We start from the raw sequence: 24814 nt of genomic DNA on the forward strand, positions 1-24814 counted from the left end.
TTTCCTGTGCTTTCTAGATTGGAAGTTTCATTAAATGTTAATTTTTCATCTGATATAGTAAATGATCATTGCATAATGTTTTTCTGCTTCCGTGATTTGTTTTGATGTGTGACCATTGATGTGCCATTATTCTTTACAGCAGACTTCGGTTAGGGTAATAAGCAAATTATCAAGTGTTCTATAAACAGGGACATTAGCTATAAACAGTTTAATGGGTGTTGCCCTCCTTCAGGACTAAGAAGAATGACTCATTTCTGGCATGTTAATGTACTATTTATGTTTAGACTGAGCTCAAAGAAAAATAAAGATTTTGCAAACCTATCAGGCAATATATTTAATTTACTCCCAGCTAGTCCTACTCTCTCTCACCACCCCTCCCTTTAGAATGTAAGCTCTCACGGGCAAGGTCCTCTCCACCTATTGTCTCATGTCTGTCCGCTGTCTGACTCTCTCGTACATCCTGTCATGTCTTTTGCTGCTCTCCGTGTGAGTCCCCGTAGCATTACTCACACTCATCTGTGCTACTTATGGGTATTACCTCATCTATTTGTGACTTGCTTACTGTATCCAGCGCTACGGAATCTGTAGCACCTTATAAATAAATAATAATAATAGTTCTTTATTAGTGACAGGCAATTTCCCACTACCTGTCTTTCCCGCCCACTACAGTCTTTTTCACTAATGGGTCTATTTATTAAAGGGCACAGACTGAGACTGACCCAACTATGCGGTATGTTTACTCTTCCTGCTGAGGTCTGCTATTGCTGATTAATGTTTATCTGCCTCAGTGATATATTTTTTTTTATCATTGCAGATGATAAATAATTATTGCCACGACAATTAAACCACAATCAAAAGTTAAAATAATAGGCCCCTAAACCTGAATTCTAAGCTATATTACTCAACAGAACCTACAATAAAACAGAAAGGAACCTACTAAAACCGAAGGTATTGGAGATAAGGCAGTGATTACAGGGGATGATATTTATATATGTACATGCAGTCTGTAAATTTCTCATTAGCCGTTCTTACATTAAAATGGCTAATTACATATGAGGCAGTAGTCTGCAGCGCAGAAAAGATAGGTTCAAACAATTCAAGTATTTATTTTTACCTTACATATATATTGGAAAAATAAATCTCTGAAGGACAGTTACACACTAGTTTGAGGTACTAGTGATCTCAGAAGTTACAGATGGAATGATACTAATACATGGACAAACAGTCCTCTATTTGCACAGCACCAAAACATCTGACATATTACATCTGCTATTTAACATCAGGATTTGATATATTCTCTAGGGTTGGAGTTATCGTTATGTTAAGCTTTACCAAAATTAACATCAATCTGTAATTTCCCAAATCACTTGCTGTCACTTTGTTCAGACAGGTTCTAAAACAATGAAAAGGTATTGACTCATTGCTGTGTATTCAAGCTAAAAAGACCCATGTTTCACCGAGATGAAAAGGTCTAATTAACCTAATGAGGATTTTCTATTGAAGTTACAAACCAGATTTCCTCCAACAAATAGCTACCTCATAAATCAATACCTTTCCTATACAGAAATACAACACAATATAAAATATTTTAGTACATTTGCAATGATATACAGAGGTGAACTGCACCCTTAATTAAAGTAAATATATACAATAAGTTATTTGTACGTAAGGCAGTCTCAGGGAGTTTAGACAGTTAAACGGCTCAGGGCATGCCAGGTTAGGCTGTTATCAGTAAACCTATATCCCCCGCAGTAACAGTCTGGCAGAGGCTGTGGCCCTTTAAATGGTAATAGCTGGTGCCAAGCTGAAGAGCAATGGCATCCCCCAGGGCGGGAAACAGGGTACTCACCACGCAGCAGAGAGGATGACAGGCGGTGTCTGCGACTCCTGTCCCCTCCAGATACATTACAACAGTAGTGACACCAGTCATTACGCAGTCCATCCCACACCGTGCAACGCAAGTAAGAAACCAGCGCTCCTGGTATACGGCGCTCCTGGTATACTGCACTCCTGGTGTACGGCGCTCCTGGTATACTGCAATGTTTGTACACCTGGGCGCCTGCCATTGTACCAGGAGACCACATTACACAATACTGCCAAGTTTAAGTTCCAGGGTTACCACAGAGGATGTATCGCACTGTAATATAACAGCCATGTGTCTGTTCAACATAAGAGTATTCCTATGTGGCATGTATGTTGCATGTATAATCCTTTCCCTTCCAATCTATGTCCCGTGTCAGATGTTTCTGTGTAGAATGTGTGGACCTGCTGGTGGGATCAGGGGCCGCTCAGACCGCCATACAGGAAGACCCCTGGAAATGCTTCATGTGTGAACGCAGCGGGGTCCATGGTTTGCTACAGAGACGGGAAGACTGGGCGACCCACCTGCAGTCTCTGTTATCCAACAACCATGACCTGGAATACGTAAGTGAGCCATGAATCAGATGTCCTGTCACACATAAGGTACATACCGTATGACCACACATACAGTATGTACCTTACCGCCGGCCGTATTTTAATAGAGGCAGCACATGGAGTCTCATATATAGCGTGTCACTGTTCTTAACCAGCTTCTGATGGCCACCAGTAATGGTAATATACGTGGTGTGACGTGATACTCAGCAGCACGCAGCGTTTATGGCCTAAGAGGGTGGTTAGATGGGATTTACAATGAGGGGTCCAGTGTTGTGATGTAGAGCTTTTCTCGTCCCTCTCTCCACCTGACATGGTTCCCACATCTCCTGTTTCTATATCTCCCCTCAACAATGTTATCATGGAACGTTCCTCCCCGGTGTCTCCCTCCCGATGGACTGATCCACGAGGAGACGCATGGTAATTCCATCACTCGCTCCCCTCATGTATGCCCCCTGTGGTGTGCCTCATGCCTCATGGCAGAAATGTCCCCACTCAGGTGCCGTAGTGACCAGCACAGCCCTGGGCATAACCATAGCGGCTTATACCACTGCTTGGGGTCTGAGAACTTGGATAGTAAGGATAATAGAAATGTATATAGCTCAGGTACCTGTGTCAGACTGGATGTAATTACTGGTGGTGTTATAGGATGGAGATACTGAGAATAACTGTGTATATAGCTCAGGTACCTGTGTCACGTGTGTCAGTTGTACTATGTGACACGTGTGTCAGTTGTACTATGTGGCACAGGACGATCTAGTTTATCCCTTGATGGGAGCTCTGTAAGGGAATCATTATAATATATCTATTGGTTTGTGGACGTTTGACCTAATCCCTCTGGGGTAACTGACCCCGTGTCTCTCATCCCGATCTCATTACTTCTCAGGATCCACCAGCACTTTGCACACCAATCCCACCTGAGAGGAGGAAGCCAATCCGAGTCCTGTCCCTGTTTGACGGCATTGCGACAGGTGAGCTGACACTCTGTTCACTGAAACATTAATTATGTTCTCCAACCAGATGGTGGCTGAATAACCAGAACTATCCTGTCTCCTTCATGGTGACTATTTTGCTAGAAGTAATACAGACCCTCTTAGGGTATATGCTGTATACCAGGATACTCTCACAACAAAGGAGACTATTAAGCAACGTCTCTGGGAATGCCATATTATTCAAAGTACCTGGTACTCCATTATCCAGTACATTAAGGGGCTCGTGTACCCTTTTACACAAGTCTTTTTTTTGTGTGTAAAATATGTATATCCCTATTGTGGTGATAGTCACTGGTGCGACAAAGAGATTTCTGACAGTTGTAACTGTGTCTAAAGAAGGCCGATTGCTCTAATTTAGACAAGTAGGAAATAGCGACTTACTGAAAGTGACACAGAGAAATTTCGGCAACCCAGCTATCATGTCGGCACACAGATTAACGTCACTTCAAATAGCGACAGTTACATTGCTAATATTAAGGGGGCAATGCGAGGACACGTCGGCTCTGTAATGTTAAACCTTTCGTAAAAAACATTATAGAGTTGCTATTTCTTACTTGTCTAAATTAGAACAATCGGCCTTCTTCAGATACAGTTACTCATGTCTGAAATCTGTGCTCTGCTATCGCGTGCCCCACCCCCTATTGCGCATACGGACTGAAATGCGTCAGCGTAACTCCCTATGTAGACTTAGACACATCATACAGGTACTAGTCTCTGGGCTTAGTGAGGTGGGACGAGGGAGCGAAGGAGCGATTCATCATAGGCCAAGTATAGTAAAGCCACGTTCGTGTACTCGCTGCCTACGTAGAGGCTGATATACCCAGACACACGCCTGCCAGGAGGTATATTTATTGCGTGTGTCGTACCCTGGTGCAACATGTTCAGCTGAAAGCACAAGAGCTCTTTCCGTACCCCTGGTGCGTTGGTTGTGGAGTAATAAAATAAAATATAAATAATAATGTTTTTTTGCTGGTTAACTACTGGTCCCAGCAAGCCCTGTCATGCCTAAAGCGTTAGGGTGTGCTGGCAGTTGTAGAACTACCAGCAGCATCATGCCATGCCATCCAGGGTCTGCTGGGAGCTGTAGTTCACCTGTACAATTACACTGTAAAATAAACATACATACACCGTGACATGTTCCTTTATATAAATAACCTTTCCCCCAACACATTCCCCTTCCTAGCCCCTTACTGCTCACTTATCCATTGTGGCCTCTTCTTTCTTCCAGCAGGCTTGCAATCCAAAGGGTTTAAAAAAACAAACATGGAGAGTGAGAGTGTGCCCCTTACAGGATCCAATCATTGTAACCAATCAGAGTGGCTTCACTCTGATTGGTCAGAACATGGGAAAGAAGTTCTGATTGGATAGACGTATATTGGATATATTTTCCAGCAGTTTCTATGTATATTCCTGTCACTCATCATCATCATCATCATTTATTTATATAGCGCCAACATATTCCGTAGCGCTTTACAATTGGGGACAAACATAGTAAACTAATAAACAAACTGGGTAAAACAGACAAAGAGGTGAGAAGGCCGCTGCTCACAAGCTTACAATCTATTGGACAATGGGAGTTTGACACATGAGGTGTCTGAAGAGGTAGGTTTTCAGAGAACGCTTGTAAGCTTGTAGACTAGAGAGTTTAATTGTGCGAGGGAGAGAATTCCATAGAGTGGGTGCAGCCCGGAAAAAGTCCTGTAATCGGGAATGAGAGGATGTAATGAGGGTGGATGAGAGACGCAGATCTTGTGCAGAACGGAGTTGCCGAGTTGGGAGATATTTTGAGACAAGAGAGGAGATGTATGTTGGTGCAGCTTTGTTGATGGCCTTGTAAGTTAGTAAGAGTATTTTATATTGGATTCGGTAGAAGACAGGCAGCCAGTGTAGAGACATACAGAGTGATTCAACAGAGGAATAACGATTTGCAAGGAAAATCAATATAGATTTTGCAAAATAGATTGTAGGAGTTTGAGTCTGTTTTTGGGAAGGAGGGAAGGAAGGAGGGAATTGCAATAGTCAATGCGGGAGATGATAAGTGCATGAATTAAGGTTTTTGCAGTGTCTTGTTTGAGATATGTGCGAATTCTGGAAATGTTTTTTAGATGTATGTAACATGATTTAGATATAGGGCTAGATTTACTAAGCTGCGGGTTTGAAAAAGTGGGGATGTTGCCTATAGCAACCAATCAGGTTCTAGCTGTCATTTTGTAGAAGGTCCTAAATAAATTAAAGCTAGAATCTGATTGGTTGCTATAGGCAACATCCCCACTTTTTCAAACCCGCAGCTTAGTAAATCTAGCCCATAGAGTCAATGTGGGGAACAAAGGATAGGTGCGAGTCAAGAATTACACCTAGGTAGCGAGCTTGTGGGGTGGGATTTATGGTCATGTTATCAACAGAGATAGAAATGTCAGGAATGCTCTTGTTCGTGGGTGGGAATATTATTAACTCTGTTTTAGAAAGATTAAGTTTGAGTTGGCGAGAGGACATCCAAGATGAAATGGCAGAAAGACAGCCAGTTACACGGGACAGCACAGATGTCGAGAGATCAGGAGAGGATAGATAAATTTGGGTATCTTCCGCATAGAGATGATACTGAAATCCAAAGGAACTTATCAGCTTTCCCAGAGAAGCGGTATAGATAGAGAACAGCAGAGGATCTAGCACTGAGCCTTGTGGTACTCCAACTGATAAAGGAAGCGGAGCAGAGGTGGATCCAGAGAAATTAACAGTGAAAGAGCGATTAGAAAGGTAGGATGAGAACCAGGACAGAACAGTGTCTTGAAGCCCTAGGGATTGCAGCGTTTGTATGATAAGAGAGTGGTCAACGGTGTCAAATGCAGCCGAGAGATCCAGGAGAATTAGGAGAGAGTAATGGTGTTTAGTTTTAGCAGTGATCAGATCATTGAAAACCTTAGTCAACACAGTCTCTGTGGAATGTTGAGAACGAAAGCCAGACTGAAGAGGATCCAACAGGTTGTTTGCGGAAAGGAAGCGTGTGAGACGAGTGTAGGCAAGTCTCTCTAGAAGCTTGGAGGGGCATGGGAGCTGAGAGATGGGACGGTAATTTGAGAGAGAGTTTGGGACGGAATCTTGTTTTTTTAGAATAGGAGTAATCACTGCATGCTTGTATAGTGACGGAAAGATGCCAGTAGAGAGCGAGAGATTACAGATTTTAGTTAGAGGTGAGATGAGCTACCAATTTGCGAGGGAATAGGATCAAGAGGACAGGAGGTAGAGTAGGAGGATAAGAAGAGAGTAGAAATCTCCTCTTCATTTGTGGGGTCAAATGAAGAGAGAGTGTCAGAGGGTAGTGGGAAGGAATTGAGGCAATTGCTTGTCGAGGAAGAGGATACCAATTCTAGTCTGATCTTATCAATCTTGTCCTTGAAATAAGAAGCAAGATCCTGAGCACTGATAGTAGACAGAGGGTTTGGGGTGGGAGGATTGAGAAGAGCTTTAAATGTATTAAAACAGCGTTTGGGGTTAGAAGCCTGAGCATAGATAAGAGATTGGAAGTATGTTTGTTTTGCAGTGTCCAGCAGTGTTACAGCAGTCATACTGCTGCCCTCTTAGAGGCTTTTACTGCTCCCCTACCCAGACCCCATCTACCCCCAGTATGTTATATAAAGATATAACTGCACCCTATTGGTAACATCACATGGTCATCACTATTACCAATCCCATAATGACTAATAATGTCTCTATATTCTGTGTCATGGAAAGGTTTATTGGTGCTAAAGAGACTGGGCATCAAGGTGGAGCGATACGTGGCCTCGGAGGTGTGTGAGGACGCCATGACAGTGGGCACAGTCCGCCATCCTGGAGAGATCGAGTATGTGGGCGACGTACAGTTTATCACCCGCAGACAGGTGAGTTTGTATAGGGGCCCATTATCCCATATTTTTATTTTCTGGTCTGTTGATCACAGAATGCCTCAAGGTGGACCCTGAGTGACCTATTAATGGATCCTTCCGTCATATCCACAATATACATCAGCGCACACTCAGGGTCCACCTTGAGGCATTCTGTGATCAACACATAGTATGTGGAGTAATTAGTCACAAATTGTCACTTCTGCCAATATCATATACTGACTCTGTGGGAGGTATGTAGCTGAAGTATGTTTAAACTGAAGGCAGGGTCTGTTACCTGTATCCCACTGGTACTGCGTACAAAGTTGTCTTTCCTCTTGTGAAAAGTATATGTGAATACACCTAACAATTGGTTTCATTGGTTACCTGGGCAGTGATTGTGTGGGTGCATGAAAGCACATTTTTCCGCAGGCCTGTTTTCCCAACTGTGAATCTGGGTTTGTCAAATTACTTGCTTTACAGGGAACATACAATATGCATCCAAAATAAACATGATTCCTCCGGCAAAGATGGTTGTAGATGCTAAGAAAGCACAAAATCCTTTATCCAGATTAGGTCCCACCAAATTCATTGTCAAGTTCATTACTTTGCTTTTTCTTCCCAGCTGGGGCCTTTTATTTGCTTCCTCCAGAGAGCTACTTGGTGTTTATTGATGCAACTCAAGGCTGGTGTTTATTATTCACATCTAAGTTTGTGTACCTAGAATTGTTGTTGCAAACAGACTGGGGGAAGTATCTGCAAGGATGTCTTCTTATTCTAGTAGTGTACCTTCTTACAGTGTGAGTGTAAGAAATTACTCTGATATTTGCACCTCCAACCACTAGAGGTCCCTGTATTTGTAAACTTGCCCTTAGATTTGCCCTTTTCCAAGATGGCCTTTATGACATCAAAGAGAAACCATCTTGTTACAAACTTTTGCTGCAACAGGCTTAACATCCTTACTGCTCCACAAGCTTGTGTGGTCTGATTCACATCATCTCTGGTGCCAGCTGGAGATCTGTATTGCATAGCAATTAACATTTGCTCATCAGGAATTACAGTAAGAGTCATTATTTCACATTTGTGTTCTATTAACCCATTTTCTGCTGCTGACTTTGCTGCTTTGGCAGCTCTGTTATTACCTTTGGAAACCACATTAGTTTTTGTGGTGTGTGCTTGGCATTTCATAATGTCTACAGCTTTTGGTAGCATTAATGCATTCAACAGTTCTTGTACATCCTTAGCAGGTGTAACAGGTGTGCATTTGAACCTTTCTCATTTACCATAAAACCCCAAAATCATGGACTACACCAAACTCGTATAAGAAGTCTATGTATATATTTACAGTTTTGTCTTTAGCCAGTTGGCAAGCTCCAGTGAATGCTATAAGGTTTGCCATCTGTGTGGAGTGTAGAGGATACTTGCCAACTTTTTGGAGTTGGCGTCCGGGAGCCTCCCTGGGGGAGGTGGGCATGCGGGCGACGGGGCTCTCAAATTGCATCATTTTGGACCCGCCCCCAGTGGCGTAATGGCGTCATTTTACAGCAAGGGGTGGGGCCAAATGCCGAGATTCCCTTGAGAATCGCGTAATTTTGGCCCTAATTCTGCCCACTTCATTAGGAAGTGGGCAGATACGGGAGATTGCCACACTCTCCCGGGAGTCCATGAGACCCACCCAAAATGAGGGAGTCTCCCGGACATTCCAGGATAGTTGGCAAGTATGGTGTAGAAGTTGTAATGCCTTAGCATCAACATACAGAGTAATATCAGGGTTATCCAACAGGGTGACAACAAGATTTGGCCTTGAGAAAAAAAAATTGGCGAACAATTTGTAAACAAACATGATATATACTCCCAACTTCCAACCTCTGAGTGTGGAAACTCTCTTCCTCCTCAGGAAGGGGCAGAAATGTAGCAGGATTAAGAACTGCACATCTTTGCAAAATGATGTTATAGGGGACCAGAAAACTGAGTTCTCAATTTGTAAGCCTGGCAGTAGAAATGTGTTGTGTCTGCTTACAAGTGTGAGGTGCTTCTACTGCATATGGAACATACAAAAACAATTGTCCAAGGATAATATCTGCAGAGTTTTCAATTATCAGTGCAGCTGCTGTTACAGCTCTGAGACATACTGGCAGAGCCTGAGCAACAGGATCTAGGAGAGCACTGAAGTATGCTACAGGTCTTTGTTTGTCAAGATGTCTATGTGTAAGAACCCATGTTGCATGTCCTACCTGCTCATGTATGAAAAGGAGAATGGTTTTCCATATGTTGGGATTCCTAGGGGTATATTTGCTTAACTGCGGGTTTGAAAAAGTGGAGATGTTGCCTATAGCAACCAATCAGATTCTGGCTGTCATTTTGTAGAATGTACTAAATAAACTAGAATCTGATTGGTTGCTATAGGCAACATCTCCACTTTTTCAAACCTGCAGTTTAGTAAATATCCCCCTAACGTAGGTGACAGTGCTTGTTTTAAGTTTGGCAAAACATTCCTTTGGATATGGTGCTGTGCTCTTTCTGAGGTCACACATTGTGGCTGCTATTTGAGAAAAAATAGGATTTCACTGTCTGCAGTATTCTGCTATTCCCAGAAATGCTTTCACTTGTGGAACGCTGTACAGCTTCACTCTCTTGAAAGTATTGGTTTATTAGAAAGAAGAAAAGGAGGAATGTGTGGGGGATTGACACTGCAGAATTTTATACAACCTTTGGTCTGTATCTTATATTTTAAATGTATTTTTCCTTTTAAAAGCTTATTTAATCAAATGATTGATAGTATACAAATAACATATTTAGCTATCTCACAGCTGAAGTTCCTAAACGCTATAGATGGAGTCAACTGTAGTTCATACAGGCATGTCACAGCTCAAGCTATTCATTTCATTACAGGGTGTGATAACTCTATATTGGTGCTAACTAATGACTCAGGTGAACTAAACTTTTCAGTAAAGTAGTCTGTCTATTGAATGACAGATCATCATCATCATCATTTATTTATATAGCGCCAACATATTCCGTAGCGCTTTACAATTGGGGACAAACACAGTAAACTAATAAACAAACTGAGCAAAACAGACAAAGAGGTGAGAAGGTCCTGCTCGCAAGTTTACAATCTATGGGACAATGGGAGTTTGACACATGAGGCTAAGTCTACATTTTGCATTTCGGCCCAGCCAGGCTAAAAAGGTAAAAGTGACTTATAAGCTAATTGATCCTGTCACACAACAATGTTGGTCAGGGGGTAGTTGTCTTGTGTGAAATTGTGTAACGGGTGGTAATAGGATAAGGTAGTGAGGTTAAGAGGGTGGTTGAGGAATATTATAAGCTTGTCTGAAGAGGTGGGTTTTCAGAGAACGCTTGAAAGTTTGTAGACCAGAGGAGAGTCTTATTGTGTGAGGGAGAGAATTCCATAGAGTGGGTGCAGCCCGAAAAAAGTCCTGTAACCGGGAATGGGAGGATGTAATGAGGGTGGATGAGAGACGCAGATCTTGTGCAGAACGGAGTTGCCGAGTTGGGAGATATTTTGAGACAAGAGAGGATATGTATGTTGGTGCAGCTTTGTTGATGGCCTTGTAGGTTAGTAAAAGTATTTTATATTGGATTCGGTAGAAAGCAGGCAGCCAGTGTAGAGACATACAGAGTGATTCAACAGAGGAATAACGATTTGCAACGAAAATCAATCTTGCCGCAGCGTGCAAAATATATTGTAGGGGTTTGAGTCTGTTTTGGGGAAGACCAGTAAGGAGGGAATTGCAATAGTCAATGCGGGAGATAAGTGCATGAATTAAGGTTTTAGCAGTGTCTTGCGTGATAACTGGCTACTCGTATATGAGGTTAGCTACTAGAAGTAGGGGCATCACTCCTGAAATGGTGTGTTCTCTTCTGTGCTTGCATTAATAAACAGACCCTTCAGGGTAATGTAAGTGATGCCTTTGTGCAGTTGATTATTTTTTTGTGCATACTTATGGAATGTTTTGGGGAAGAACCTGAGTGTTAAGTGTCGGTGTGCTCTGTGTCTGAGATAATTATTACACTTCTTCAGGCATCCAAATTTGGAATTCATCATCATGACCATCTTCTGAAAGGTCAAACTTTTGGCCCATAGCTACTCATGAGCTCTATATCACGCTGTAGAGGGTCTTAAAGAACACCAGTCAACTTTGTGAAAAAGACATTGAAGAGGTTTCCCTGCAGCGTTTCATCACTTCCTAACCAGAACCACTGAGAGACTTTACTGAAGTATCCTTCTCAGGCTTCAGCTTAATCCAGTGCCAGCAGCATTTAATTCCATTATATAAATCATTTTTCATCAGATGAGAATAGTTATCTAAAGAATTATGTATCAATCACTCAGTTTTCATTGTGCTGGAGGGAGAATTATTGTCAATTTTCACCGCACTTAAATGAGTTCTTCTATAAAGATGATATTTCCACACTGTTATGTAAGACCATAGTGACAGAGGAGTTTATAAAATTAAAACACATAGGAGTCTATTTAACAAGTGGTGAAGAGGCCAAAATGCTGGTAAAAGGCTCTCTCGACACTTTTTTACATTTATCAAAGGGTTAACGCTGGAGAAATCATAGATTTAACATAATTACCGGCACATACTGCTGTCTCCATAGACATCAATGAGGACAGCAGCATTAGGTAATTTATTAAACTTGGCGCTATCGGTCAATTTCAGTGGGATAGAGCCGAAGCCTATCTGGGTTTGCTGAATCCCTCTTGGAAGAAAGCTCTGAACGCATGCGCATAGCACTTTCTCCATGCAGTGTTAGGCTACCGGTGAACAGAAAGGAGTCTTCGTTTAGGAGGGGGTTTAATGCCGGCCAATCAGAGCAACCCCGAAATTGTAAATTGCTGTGGTGCTTCGTTATATATTGAGGGTTACCGCGCTGGGGTTATAAATAGACCCCAAAGCCTTTGCTTTATAGATCTATGCATAAAGAACTTTGAGGCTTACCTTTTTTTTTGAGTAAAGCACATGCACCAATGATGACCTTGCCTCACCAAATTGGCCCCTGGTGTTGTAGCTTCTGCAAATGTCACCATTTTTTCTGCTGAGACGTCGAGTTTGGGCAGAATAACCAAGAAGGAGTAACATTAACACTGTCTAGCAGATAACACACACTAGGAGATTTCCTAGCAGCAGAGTTTCAGGCTCTCTGATGTGCGGTTTGTAAACTGAGCAATTTGCGAAAGGGCAAACCAAACCTCAAAATATGTGGTTTTAAACAATACGGTTTAAAACCTCCATCTCATTATTTATACATTGTATCAAGTGATGGGAACCGCATGGCAAACTGCCGCTTTTTAGTAAAAAAAAAAAAAGATGTGGTTCAGTCTAGCTAGCTTAAACTGCTTGTTGTATGAGCTATCTTGCATGACAGACTGGTATAAAAATATATTATAGAAATAAAGTAAGAAAAACTATCCCTTGCACTTTGTACAAGCCCAGCCTACTCAACATTGGGCCTGGTCTTTTGGTGGGAAGAGGGGGGCGAAAAAACAATCAGACTCCACACCTAGAGAGTACTGGGCCTATGCCAAGGGATCCCTACTAGTACCACTGGCCAGGGGATATTAGCACCATGCTCTCAAAATATAGTGTACACTAGTGACAGTATCTAATTCACACTAGGTACTCCTCGGGGGCGGTCCATTCAGTACATATAGTCTTTTTTTCCCATATAGATTACATTGTATCAAGAAAAGAAGAATATTTTAGATAAGTATTTAGTAGGGACAAAACATTTACTTAAGTTGGCAATATTAATTTTTTTTTATATACAAGGGGATAGTAAATCACCCCCCCACCACTACAGTGTTTTGGGGACACATCAATAGAAAAAAGGGAGAGGCCAGGTCTACTATGACAGATGTATTTAATTTATGACAACTCCTATAAAACACAACCGGACCTGTTTTAGAGGCAGATAAATTTGCCGGCCTCCTGCCTACATCACAATCAGACAACAAAAAACGAATGAGCCTGCAAATAAGGTATGGCGGTCTAATATATGATTGTCTTTGGTATAAGATGTAAATCATGTAAAGAATATGAGTCTGATGAAGAGATCTAGTATTTAATCATTCTAGAAGTTAGCTGGAATATAAACAACTGTTGCTGAATAGCTCTTTTTATAATTCGGGACAACATAAGTAGGTGCCATGAAACAATATTTATGAAATCCACACCACAAATCAATGATTAGCATATGTCGATTTAAATGTCTGTTTTGATGGTCCAAGCACGACAGCCACTTGAATGAGGCTTCTTCACTGATGATTGCTGTGACACTGTCACCTTCTTATTGTGGAGTGGCTCTCATTTAGGAGACAGGCAGGGCGGCAGCAACCTATTTTGCAATGTTAAATATCCCCAGTTTGCCTGACCTTGTATGCACAGCTGAATAACTGATGTCTGCCTCATGCAAACAGGCAGGAGGTTGATTAGCAGAAGAGCGATAATTAGATGTGTGCGTGCATAGAGACAATCCGATGGTACAAGCCTCACAGAACTCACAAAGGAATGTCAAGGCTGTATGGTTAATGTTTACATTCCATTTACCGTCAAACCAACAATATGAACAATTATAGAAAGTGGCGATGAGTGGGGAACTCTAAATTCTTTCTATTGTTTCAGCTAACAAGGGCATAATGCAGAGTTTGGGTTGCATTTGAAGCTGATTTCTCATAAACATGAAATGTGATTCTGTTTTATTCCATGTTCCCTCTCACCTTGGTCTTAAATAAAAGGACTATAAATAAACCCATTTTCCTTGGACTACAGAAGCATTTATCAGAAACAAACTACAAAAATATACCAAGAAAAGTGAAGTGAAACAATTGAAGACACATATTGAAGTAAACGTGAGCCACTTGCAGTCAGAATGATGCAGCTGATATGACGTTTCTGTGAAACAAAGGAGTAGATTTACTAAAGATTCTAAAAAGGAAAAATGTGGGTGTTGCCCATAGCAACCAATCAGATACTAGCTATCATTTATCTATCCCTCCGAGCCTTCTCTTGCACCCCCCAGCTCCTTCCTGTTTTATAAACCGCTTAATGGTTGACATCTTTTACCTTTACCATGGCTACCTCTACAAGAGTTAACTTACCAACATAAAATATAGATAGACACACAGACTTGTTTTGGGGAAATGAAAGGTCAGAAATTTATTGAAAGAGAAATATGCTGAAAAGGGGTCGCAAATATAAGCAGACCAATCAGCCCCCAGGCCACACCTGTAAATTGTAATCTCTGTCCAAACTTATTTGGACAAGTCTAGGCGTTAAATGCTAATCTTCCCCATTTGGCACATTAGCTGAGGACCGCCTGCCTAAGCGGAGCCCCAAAACCCCGAAGGGTTATTCTGACCAATTGCCCAATCGCTTTTGGGGAGAGTGCTTACCATGCCTTGAATGTAACCAAATTGGCCGCTGATTGGGCTGCTTACCGCCACTACTAAACCTTTATTTATGAAAATCATTCAACTGACAAGACAAAAATACACACTCTTAGGGCTAGATTTACTAAAACTAAGGGTTTGAAAAGGTTATGATGTTGCCTATAGCAACCAATCAGATTCTAGCTTTCATTTATTTAGTACTTTCTACAAAATGACAGCTAGAATCTGATTGGTTGCTATAGGCAACATTCCCACTTTTTCAAACCCGCAGCTTAGTAAAACTAGCCCTAAGACTAAAAATAGGGATTGGATGGGTGGGGAAACTCTCCAGATGGCAAGAGGAAGTTAACTGCTCTTCCCATACGTTATAAGCCTTCCTGAAATATAAGCCTTCCGTTTACATCCCTTCTGATTGGCTGATTCACTTCCCACTACATCCAGCTAACTTAACTCTTGCTATACCTATACTTTTCATCTACATGCACCCTCAGCGTTTATACACTTCGGGCTAATTCCAGCCCTCTGTTATTCTTGTCAGATTTGTTTGTTATAGCTTGAAGCACTTGTTTAAAATTCCTGCTGAGATGTTATTACAGATGGGTGTCTCTTTCTTTAATTAAATGTATTGTGTTAATTAAACAATACATTATTACCCTTGCGATTCCTGAAGTGTCAGGTTGCCTATCACTGATCTAGTACATTTTAGAATGTGTCACCAAGCATATGCTCCGTTGTGACGGGCAAAAACCTCTCCTTTCCCATTTTAGAAGCTTTAGTAAATCTACCCACAAATGTTGTGTATAGTAGATGAATGAAGAACTGATTAATTTTAGGTATGTGCACCGGCGACTTTTGAGGTCTCGTGTTTTGTGTTTTGGATCCGGATTTCCGTTATTTTTGAGGTTCGGATTTGTCTCGCAAAACACTTGACGAAAGGTCTCGGTTCGGATTTAAGGTCTCGGGTTCGGATTTTTTTTGAAAAAAAAAAAAAAAAGTTTAAAAATCAAGTTTTTGGGCTTATTTTCACTCCTACGCTATTATTAACCTCAATAACATTCAATAACAAGCATTTTCACTAATTTACAGTGTATTCTGAACACCTCACAATATAGTTATTAGTCCAAAACGTTGCAACGAGGTATCTTTCTGGACTGCGTAGAGGAGTGGGTCACCACAATATATATAATAAGAAAACCATCAACTTGTATGATTCGCACCAATAAATGTATCTGGACTGCGTAGAGGAGTGGGTCACCACAATATATATTAAAAACCCTGAACTTGTATGATTCGCACCAATAAATGTACCTGGACTGCTTAGAGGAGTGGGTCACCACAATATATATTAAAAACCCTGAACTTGTATGATTCGCACCATTAAATGTATCTGGACTGCGTAGAGGAGTGGGTCACCACAATATATATAATAAGAAAACCATCAACTTGTATGATTCGCACCAATAAATGTACCTGGACTGCGTAGAGGAGTGGGTCACCACAATATATATTAAAAACCCTGAACTTGTATGATTCGCACCAATAAATGGACAGTGGGTACAACCGCATTTTTTAGAGCACTGAGGACACTTGATCGTACTTCTCTGTACATTTTTGGTATCGCCTGCCTAGTGAAGTGGAATCTCGACGGGATTTGGTACCGGGGACACAATACCTCCATCAACCCTCTAAATCCCACTCCACTGATGGCGGACACCGGGCGCACGTCTAACACCAACATTGCAGTTACAGCCGCAGTTATACGCTTTGCAATAGGGTGACTACTATCGTATTTTGTGGTCATGGCAAACGACTGTTGGACGGTCAATTGTTTTGTGAAAGACTTAGCGGTCTTACGACTTCCCCTCTGGGAAGATGACCGACTAACAGCAGCAACAGCAGCAGTGGCAGTAGTAGGCGTACCGCTGCAGGATTCCTCGGATGAATCCCGTATTGAGGAGGACTCAGTCCGGCTGCTGACTTGGGATGCAGGACTGAATCTGATGGAGATTGTGGAGGAAGTTGACGAGGAGGGTGTTGCTGGTGTGTATCCAACTGGACCACGGGATTTAGGTGTCCCTGTACCGATGAGGGTCCTAGCCCCAGTTCCTGAACTAACCACTGAACTATGAAGGTTATTCAGGTGACGTATAAGGGAGGATGTTCCTAGGTGGGCAAGATCCTTACCCCTGCTTATTTGAGCTTTACATAAGCTACATATGGCCATACATTGGTTGTCTGGATTTGGATAAAAATAACTCCAGACCGAAGAGGTGCATTTTTTGGTCTTCTGACCAGGCATGACGATGGGCTTTTTCATCCCATGGACATCAGCTGTTTCCCCCCCTGGTGCCTCATTTACAATAACCACATCACCATCCTCATCATCAAGTTCCTCCACAGCGCCAGCTACATCATCAATAGCCTCCTCCCGAGCCACCTCTTCCCGTACAGTGATGGGAAGGTCAGGCTTGACAACCACCAACACCCTTGAACTCGCCTTGGGGATTTGTGATAAGTTCTCTTTAGAAGGCAGAGTTGTTTGCTGTTTTGTTGCTGACAGCATAACTCTCTTCAATTTTTTGTAGGGGGGGGGAGGAGGAGGAGGGCTAAGATCCGTGGGTGAAGCTGAACCACTAGTCATGAACACGGGCCAGGGCCTAAGCCGTTCCTTGCCACTCCGTGTCGTAAATGGCATATTGGCAACTTTACGTTTCTCCTCAGATGATTTTAAGTTTCTCTTTTTGCTACTTTTTCTTAACTTGGGCTTTTTGGATTTTACATGCCCGGTACTACGAGATTGGGCATCGGGCTTGGAAGACGACGTTGATGGCATTTCATCGTCTATGTCATGACTAGTGGCAGCAGCTTCAGCATTAGGAGGAAGTGGGTCTTGATCTTTCCCTACTTTATCCTCCAAATTTTTGGTCTCCATTATATGTAGCACAAGATACTGCAGAATGTGTGAAATTGGTAATATTGCAGTACCAATGGACTTATACTGCTGGATTGGTTTTGCAAATTTGGTTATAATTATATATTATTATTTTTTATTTTATTTTTTTTATTTTTTTTTACTTTTTTTTTATTTTTTAAAAACTTGGGAATAATGTAGGGATGAGCGCGCTCGGATTTCTGAAATCCGAGCCCACCCGAACCTTGCCGATCCGAGTCGGATCCGAGACAGATCCGGGTATTGGCGCCAAATTCAAATCTGAAACTGAGGCTCTGACTCATAATCCCGTTGTCGGATCTCGCGATACTCGGATCCTATAAATTCCCCGCTAGTCGCCGCCATCTTCACTCGGGCATTGATCAGGGTAGAGGGAGGGTGTGTTAGGTGGTGCTCTGTCCTGTTAGATCTCGTGCTGTGCTGTGCTGTGCTGTGCTGTGCTGTGCTGTGTTCTGCAGTATCAGTCCAGTGGTGCTGTGTGCTGTGCTCTGTCCTTCTGAGGTCAGTGGTGCTGCTGGGTCCTGTGCTGTGTCCTGTTCAGTCCAGTGGTGCTGTGTCCTGTGCTCTGTGCTTCTAAGGGCATAGTTATTTCCCCAATATTCCAAAGTGTTTAAAAAAAATAAAAAAAAGTTATTTAAAAAAAACACAAAAAAATAATTACATTTTTTTTTAATTACAACAAAATTTGCACAACCAATCCTGCAGTATAAGCCCATTGGTACTGCAATATTACCAAGTTCACACATTCAGCAGTAAAAGTCCAGTGGTTCTGCAATATTACAAAGTTCACACATTCTGCAGTATCAGTCCAGTGGTGCTGTGTCCTGTGCTCTGTCCTGCTGAGTTCAGTAGTGCTGCTGGGTCCTGTGCCGTGTCCTGTTCAGTCCAGTGGTGCTTTGTCCTGTGCTCTGTGCTTCTAAGGGCATAGTTATTTCTCCATTATTCCCAAGTTTTTAAAAAATAAAAAAAAAGTAAAAAAAAATAAAAAATAAAAAATTTAAAAAAAAATATATATTTATAACCAAATTTGCAAAACCAATCCAGCAGTATAAGTCCATTGGTACTGCAATATTACAAAGTTCACACATTCTGCAGTATCAGTCCATTGGTGCTGTGTCCTGTGCTCTGTCCTGCTGAGTTCCGTAGTGCTGCTGGGTCCTGTGCCGTGTCCTGTTCAGTCCAGTGGTGCTGTGTCCTGTGCTCTGTGCTTCTAAGGGCATAGTTATTTCCCCATTATTCCCAAGTTTTTAAAAAATAAAAAAAAAGTAAAAAAAAATAAAAAATAAAAAATTTAAAAAAAAATATATAATTATAACCAAATTTGCAAAACCAATCCAGCAGTATAAGTCCATTGGTACTGCAATATTACCAATTTCACACATTCTGCAGTATCTTGTGCTACATATAATGGAGACCAAAAATTTGGAGGATAAAGTAGGGAAAGATCATGACCCACTTCCTCCTAATGCTGAAGCTGCTGCCACTAGTCATGACATAGACGATGAAATGCCATCAACGTCGTCTTCCAAGCCCGATGCCCAATCTCGTAGTACCGGGCATGTAAAATCCAAAAAGCCCAAGTTAAGAAAAAGTAGCAAAAAGAGAAACTTAAAATCATCTGAGGAGAAACGTAAAGTTGCCAATATGCCATTTACGACACGGAGTGGCAAGGAACGGCTTAGGCCCTGGCCCGTGTTCATGACTAGTGGTTCAGCTTCACCCACGGATCTTAGCCCTCCTCCTCCTCCCCCCCCCTACAAAAAATTGAAGAGAGTTATGCTGTCAGCAACAAAACAGCAAACAACTCTGCCTTCTAAAGAGAACTTATCACAAATCCCCAAGGCGAGTTCAAGGGTGTTGGTGGTTGTCAAGCCTGACCTTCCCATCACTGTACGGGAAGAGGTGGCTCGGGAGGAGGCTATTGATGATGTAGCTGGCGCTGTGGAGGAACTTGATGATGAGGATGGTGATGTGGTTATTGTAAATGAGGCACCAGGGGGGGAAACAGCTGATGTCCATGGGATGAAAAAGCGTCCCCCATTCTTTTGCATTAATATTTCTAGCAACATTGTTACAACAAAGTAAAAACAGTTATGTTGGCTGTCTGCATAGTTTTATTTTAGCAAACTTTGAAGGTAGGAGGCTCTATGAGAGCCTGAATAACTTTGTTTTAAGACTTCCCTGAAATCTCCAACTCACAAGTAGATAGGTTATAACACAACTTTGTTACATGCTTATTTTTCCACTAGAAGTCAACTGAAAAGTTAATATTAATAATTGACAAATATTTTTGTATATACTATGGGATAAAATAATGACATGAAGTTCACTCTATGTCACTCTATAAAGTTTGTTCGTATTACATAATATATACAAAAGCCTAACTATTTTTTAAACTGGCAGCTATTAATCTAAAACAAACACCATCATAAAGTAGTAGGTTGGTCATTTTTAGAAAAATAATATTAAATAGCTTAAGAAACTCAAAATAAATGAAATGAAAAAAAATAAAAATAATCATTGTTTGTATTGTACAAATATCTATTACTTTTTATTTAATAATCAATATATACCTGTGCTTATTTTGTTGTTATCTAAAATATTTTGTGGAACAGTTTTTAAGAAAATAGTTTTGTTCCAGTGTTTACTTCTAGTTTCCATGTTCAATTTCTCTATAATCTTTAATGTAATCTCATAATTCTTGTCTTTCCTTCGAAATTCACTAACATTTTTGTCTTTGTTGAAATGATTCATGTTATTGCTTTGACAATAAAATTCTTTAGAGAACAGAAATGCTGATATGTTCTTGAAATTCTTCCGAATTACTTCTTTCATTAATCACAATACCCTGTGGTGCTTAGTTCATCTTTACTAGCTGCCAAAATTAAATCTATGGGAACAATTTGTGTCTGTAAGTATTAATATTTTAAACTGTCTATTCTAATCTAGTGATTATAGAATAATCCCAATCTATATTAAGGATTGACTACAGAATTGTAACTAGAAGTATTTAGCTATTTGAAAAACCAGAAAAAGAGATAAAATGGACTCTATAATAAAATACACAAAAATAAAGTGAGAAACGGGTATTAGTCACTGAATAATATTAGTATTAGGATAATTAGCATTAGAATAATAGAAGTAATATAGAGTAAAACTCACTCTTCACTTCCTCTTTCTGACATGGCAATCACCTTTTGTAAATAGTTGCTTGTTAGGTACCAAATAAATACTTGAATTTGCATATAGCATATAGGGTTCTCCCAGGTTTCAGGTGTCAGAGTCTTCAGAGATGTATGGTGTTAGAGTCACTCATAATCTCTGGTGGAAGTGGGCTAGTATACATTATACGTTATATGGTATGACCTACCGCCACTTCTCCTACTGCCTTTTTGTAAAACTATTAATTACATTCACTTACATTTTCCATATTGCCACTTCTAAGTGTTCATGCCGCCACTTCTAAATGTCCATACCGCCACTTCTAAGGGGCATATTCAATTCTTTTGAATCCCAGCGGCATTAAAACTATTACCGTTATTACGGTAATAGTAAGCTGGATTTCAGCTCGCGGCTCAGGGAGCTGCGAGCTGAAATCCAGCGAGAAAACTACCGTAATAACGGTATTTACGTGCACTATTACCGTAATAATGCCAATACTGCGCGCACCGCAAGATTTTTGGCGTTTTCGACAACAATTGAATATGCCCCTAAATGTCCATGTCGACACTTCTAAATGTCCATACCGCAACTTCTGAATGTCCATGCCGCCACATCTGAATGTCCATGCTGCCACATCTGAATGTCCATGCCGCCACTTCTGAATGTCCATGCTGCCACATCTAAATGTCCATGCCGCCACATCTAAATGTCCATGCCGCCACATCTAAATGTCCATGCCGCCACATCTAAATGTCCATGCCGCCACTTCTGAATGTCCATGCCGCCACTTCTGAATGTCCATGCCGCCACTTCTGAATGTCCATGCCGCCACATCTAAATGTCCATGCCGCCACTTCTGAATGTCCATGCCGCCACTTCTGAATGTCCATGCCGCCACTTCTGAATGTCCATGCCGCCACTTCTGAATGTCCATGCCGCCACTTCTGAATGTCCATGCCGCCACTTCTGAATGTCCATGCTGCCACATCTAAATGTCCATGCCGCCACATCTAAATGTCCATGCCGCCACTTCTGAATGTCCATGCCGCCACATGTCCGTACCGACACTTCTAAATGTCCATGCCACCACTTCTGAATGTCCATACCGCCACTTCTGAATGTCCATACCGCCACTTCTGAATTTACACTTCGACCACTGGTCATCATCAGAGAACAAAGAAGAAATAAAGGATAATAGTGTAATATTGCTAAAATATTTTTATCACTTCAAAAAATGAAAAACGTGTAGAGAAAATGGTAAAAGAAAGCAGTTTATCTGAATATATATATAAATGATAATGGGTTTAGTCCCCTAGTTTGACATGCAGAGTATGTTCTTTTTTGCCATTTGAAGGTCCAGGAAAACTGCGTGGTGCTATAGTGCTGTAACCCAAATCAACCTATACAGCATTTTATTTCATTTTATAACTGAACAAAAAAATACACATCATCAGTTAAATAAATAACCCACAGTATGTTTTCTGTCAATTGACAATTCATATTTATTTTGTATCAATAGAAGTGATCACCCACTACAGTGATATAAACTGCTTGGTTTAATGCAGGGGTGTCCAACCTTTTAGCTTCCCTGGGCCACATTGGAAGACAACGAGTTGGTTTGGGCCGCACATAAGATACAATAACGATAGCTGATCATCCAAAAAACCATAGAAAACATAGTTAACATATATATATATATATATATGAGAAAAAAAGTGATATATATATATATATATATATATATATATATATATATCACTTTTTTTCAAATCCCCCTATACTTACCTTTCAATCGCCCTGTTCAAAAAATCCTCTCTAGTTATTATACTATAATCACTTTTTGTATTGTTTCGATGCAATATCAATAAAGTGCATTTAAGCCAGGCATTGTATATCAGGGTGCCCTGACCAGGCCTGCGGTACCTCACATATACACCACTGTGACCCCAAACTGTGACCTGTTTTGCTAATTACACCACTATGTTAGTTAAGGGATAACAACTTATAATGGGCCAAAAAGAATAATATATAATGCCCCATTAGTATTACAAGTAGAAGTATGTAGCAGGGAGATAAGGTCCATGATGCTCCAGGACCAGGTGACTTTTATTCACTTGTCAGTGTCCCTTGAAATAATGAAAAAATTCCCCCTTAACTTACCTTTTAATCGGCTTGTTCTCCTGTCCTCTTCTCTTCTTTTCTCCAATTCTGTGCTGCTGATTGTTCTTTTCGCGCGGGTGACTCCTCTGTGCTGCGCTCCGCAATGGATGTTGGGCGTGATGACATCACAGTGCTGCCCCCTTGCCACAAACAAAGCTCCTTCTGGGCCACATTTACAGGCGTGCTGGGCCTGGTTTAATGCGTTGGACCACTATGAAGTATAATGTGTGAATGGTAATTAAATGGAGCCTTGTGATATCACTATCTGGAGCACATAGTAATCATGATAGTTTGTTGAGTCACCTAATGTTGTAGGGTTTGCTGAACTTTAGCTAATCAGAACTGTCTAGTTGATGGCCTGTGGCCCAGGATTGTTTGGGTCTTCTTGAAAACTCCATTTGTAACTATCCTCATATAGGTTTTATTGTTCATTTGTAATGTATTATAATAATTTGTTAAAAATGTGATACTAAATTTTTTTCCTTATTGATTGTAATATTTTTAGAGTCATTTTGTGGCGTGTATGACGGCAATTCTGGACCAGATGGATGACCAGCATTATGCTCACTACATTGAAATATTTCAGTCTAGTTCAGACTTGGTGGTAAGTACTGTATGATATTTTTAAATAGATGTACCTAGCATTAAGATAACATTTAACACAGTGTAACCTTATTCATATAACTCTTAAAGGAAAATGAATAAAGTCATATGTTTCACGAAGCAAAAGGTTAGTTTCCTACAATACATTATTCTGCCACCACATGGCACCTCGAAAAACTACGCATGTCAGATGAGTGGATTGCATGCAGCGCATGTGTACTGTGCTTTGTGACGCGAACATTTGCCTCCCATCCAAGTAGGCTGCATCTGTGGTCTAAGCAGAGGAAGCTGTCACACACTTGCAGAAAAAAAACACATGCGATTGGTTAGTGGAGAACTGTAAGTGATTGATCTTTGCCTCCACTCAGACCACAGGTGCTGCCAATTCATTCATTTAAATGAATTCAATATTTTACTTAATTATTATTTACAGCAACTGTCAGTCACTGTAAACTGTGGTTTTTGCGAAAACATCATACAATAATTCAATGACAAACTATCTGGTTTACCATGGTATTATCAGTAGCCTGGTGCTTAACATTACATTATACATAGACAGAATACTACATGTGAGTTTAGTTTTGTGTTTATCTGTATATATGTGCTTGTACAGTTTGACCTGTCTTTCATTACAAATATTATTATTATTATTATTATCTTTTTTTATAAGAAGCACAAAAAGTCAACAGCACAAATCATGAAATTTATAGTAGTATACAATACACAGACAGCAATGATTTATAATACTTTACATTATACATTAATAAACTAAACAAAATTGTACCAGACATTTACTAGTTAACAGATCAAACACATATAACTTGGTAATGCAGATCAAGTTATTTATGGCACAGTGAATAAGAGTGATGGTAATGTCCAACGTGAAGTCCTTCTCAGCTCTTCTCTCTTTAATTCTTTATTTGATCAGATAACCTTAGACAGAACTGACTGCGTAATGTTGGATCAGTCCATCCGCCGTCAATGGACCACCACCGGAACTCAGCAGAGTATTATTCAGATTCTTCGGCAGGACAGCAGCCTTGCTTAAGCGATTTCAAGTCATAAAGACCAATAGATTCTATCCTCTTATCTATTTCAGTGCAAAGATTTGCCTAGAACAGTACAGCTCCATCTTGATGTCTTTTCAACCTCTTCCCTGTTTACAGCAAGGCCCTCTCTTCTGAAGTCTGGCCTTTCATGTGAGCCACGGTCTTACAGAGACCACAGCAACGGTAGCCTCCTATCTTCGCCTCGGCTG

General features: G+C 40.8%; 1 protein-coding gene across 1 annotated transcript; it reads left to right on the forward strand.

Moving 5' to 3' along the window:
* The first annotated feature begins 725 nt into the window (after window positions 1-725).
* Window positions 726-24604, forward strand: LOC142126979 (DNA (cytosine-5)-methyltransferase 3A-like). Its single transcript, XM_075194302.1, has 6 exons — window positions 726-730; window positions 2241-2424; window positions 3299-3383; window positions 7134-7279; window positions 23459-23557; window positions 24485-24604. The coding sequence occupies exons 1-6, from the start codon at window positions 726-728 to the stop codon at window positions 24602-24604; spliced, it is 639 nt and encodes a 212-aa protein (XP_075050403.1).
* Window positions 24605-24814: the final 210 nt, after the last annotated feature.

The sequence above is a fragment of the Mixophyes fleayi genome, unplaced genomic scaffold (genome assembly GCF_038048845.1).
Source record: "Mixophyes fleayi isolate aMixFle1 unplaced genomic scaffold, aMixFle1.hap1 Scaffold_28, whole genome shotgun sequence".
Classification (NCBI taxonomy): domain Eukaryota; kingdom Metazoa; phylum Chordata; class Amphibia; order Anura; family Limnodynastidae; genus Mixophyes; species Mixophyes fleayi.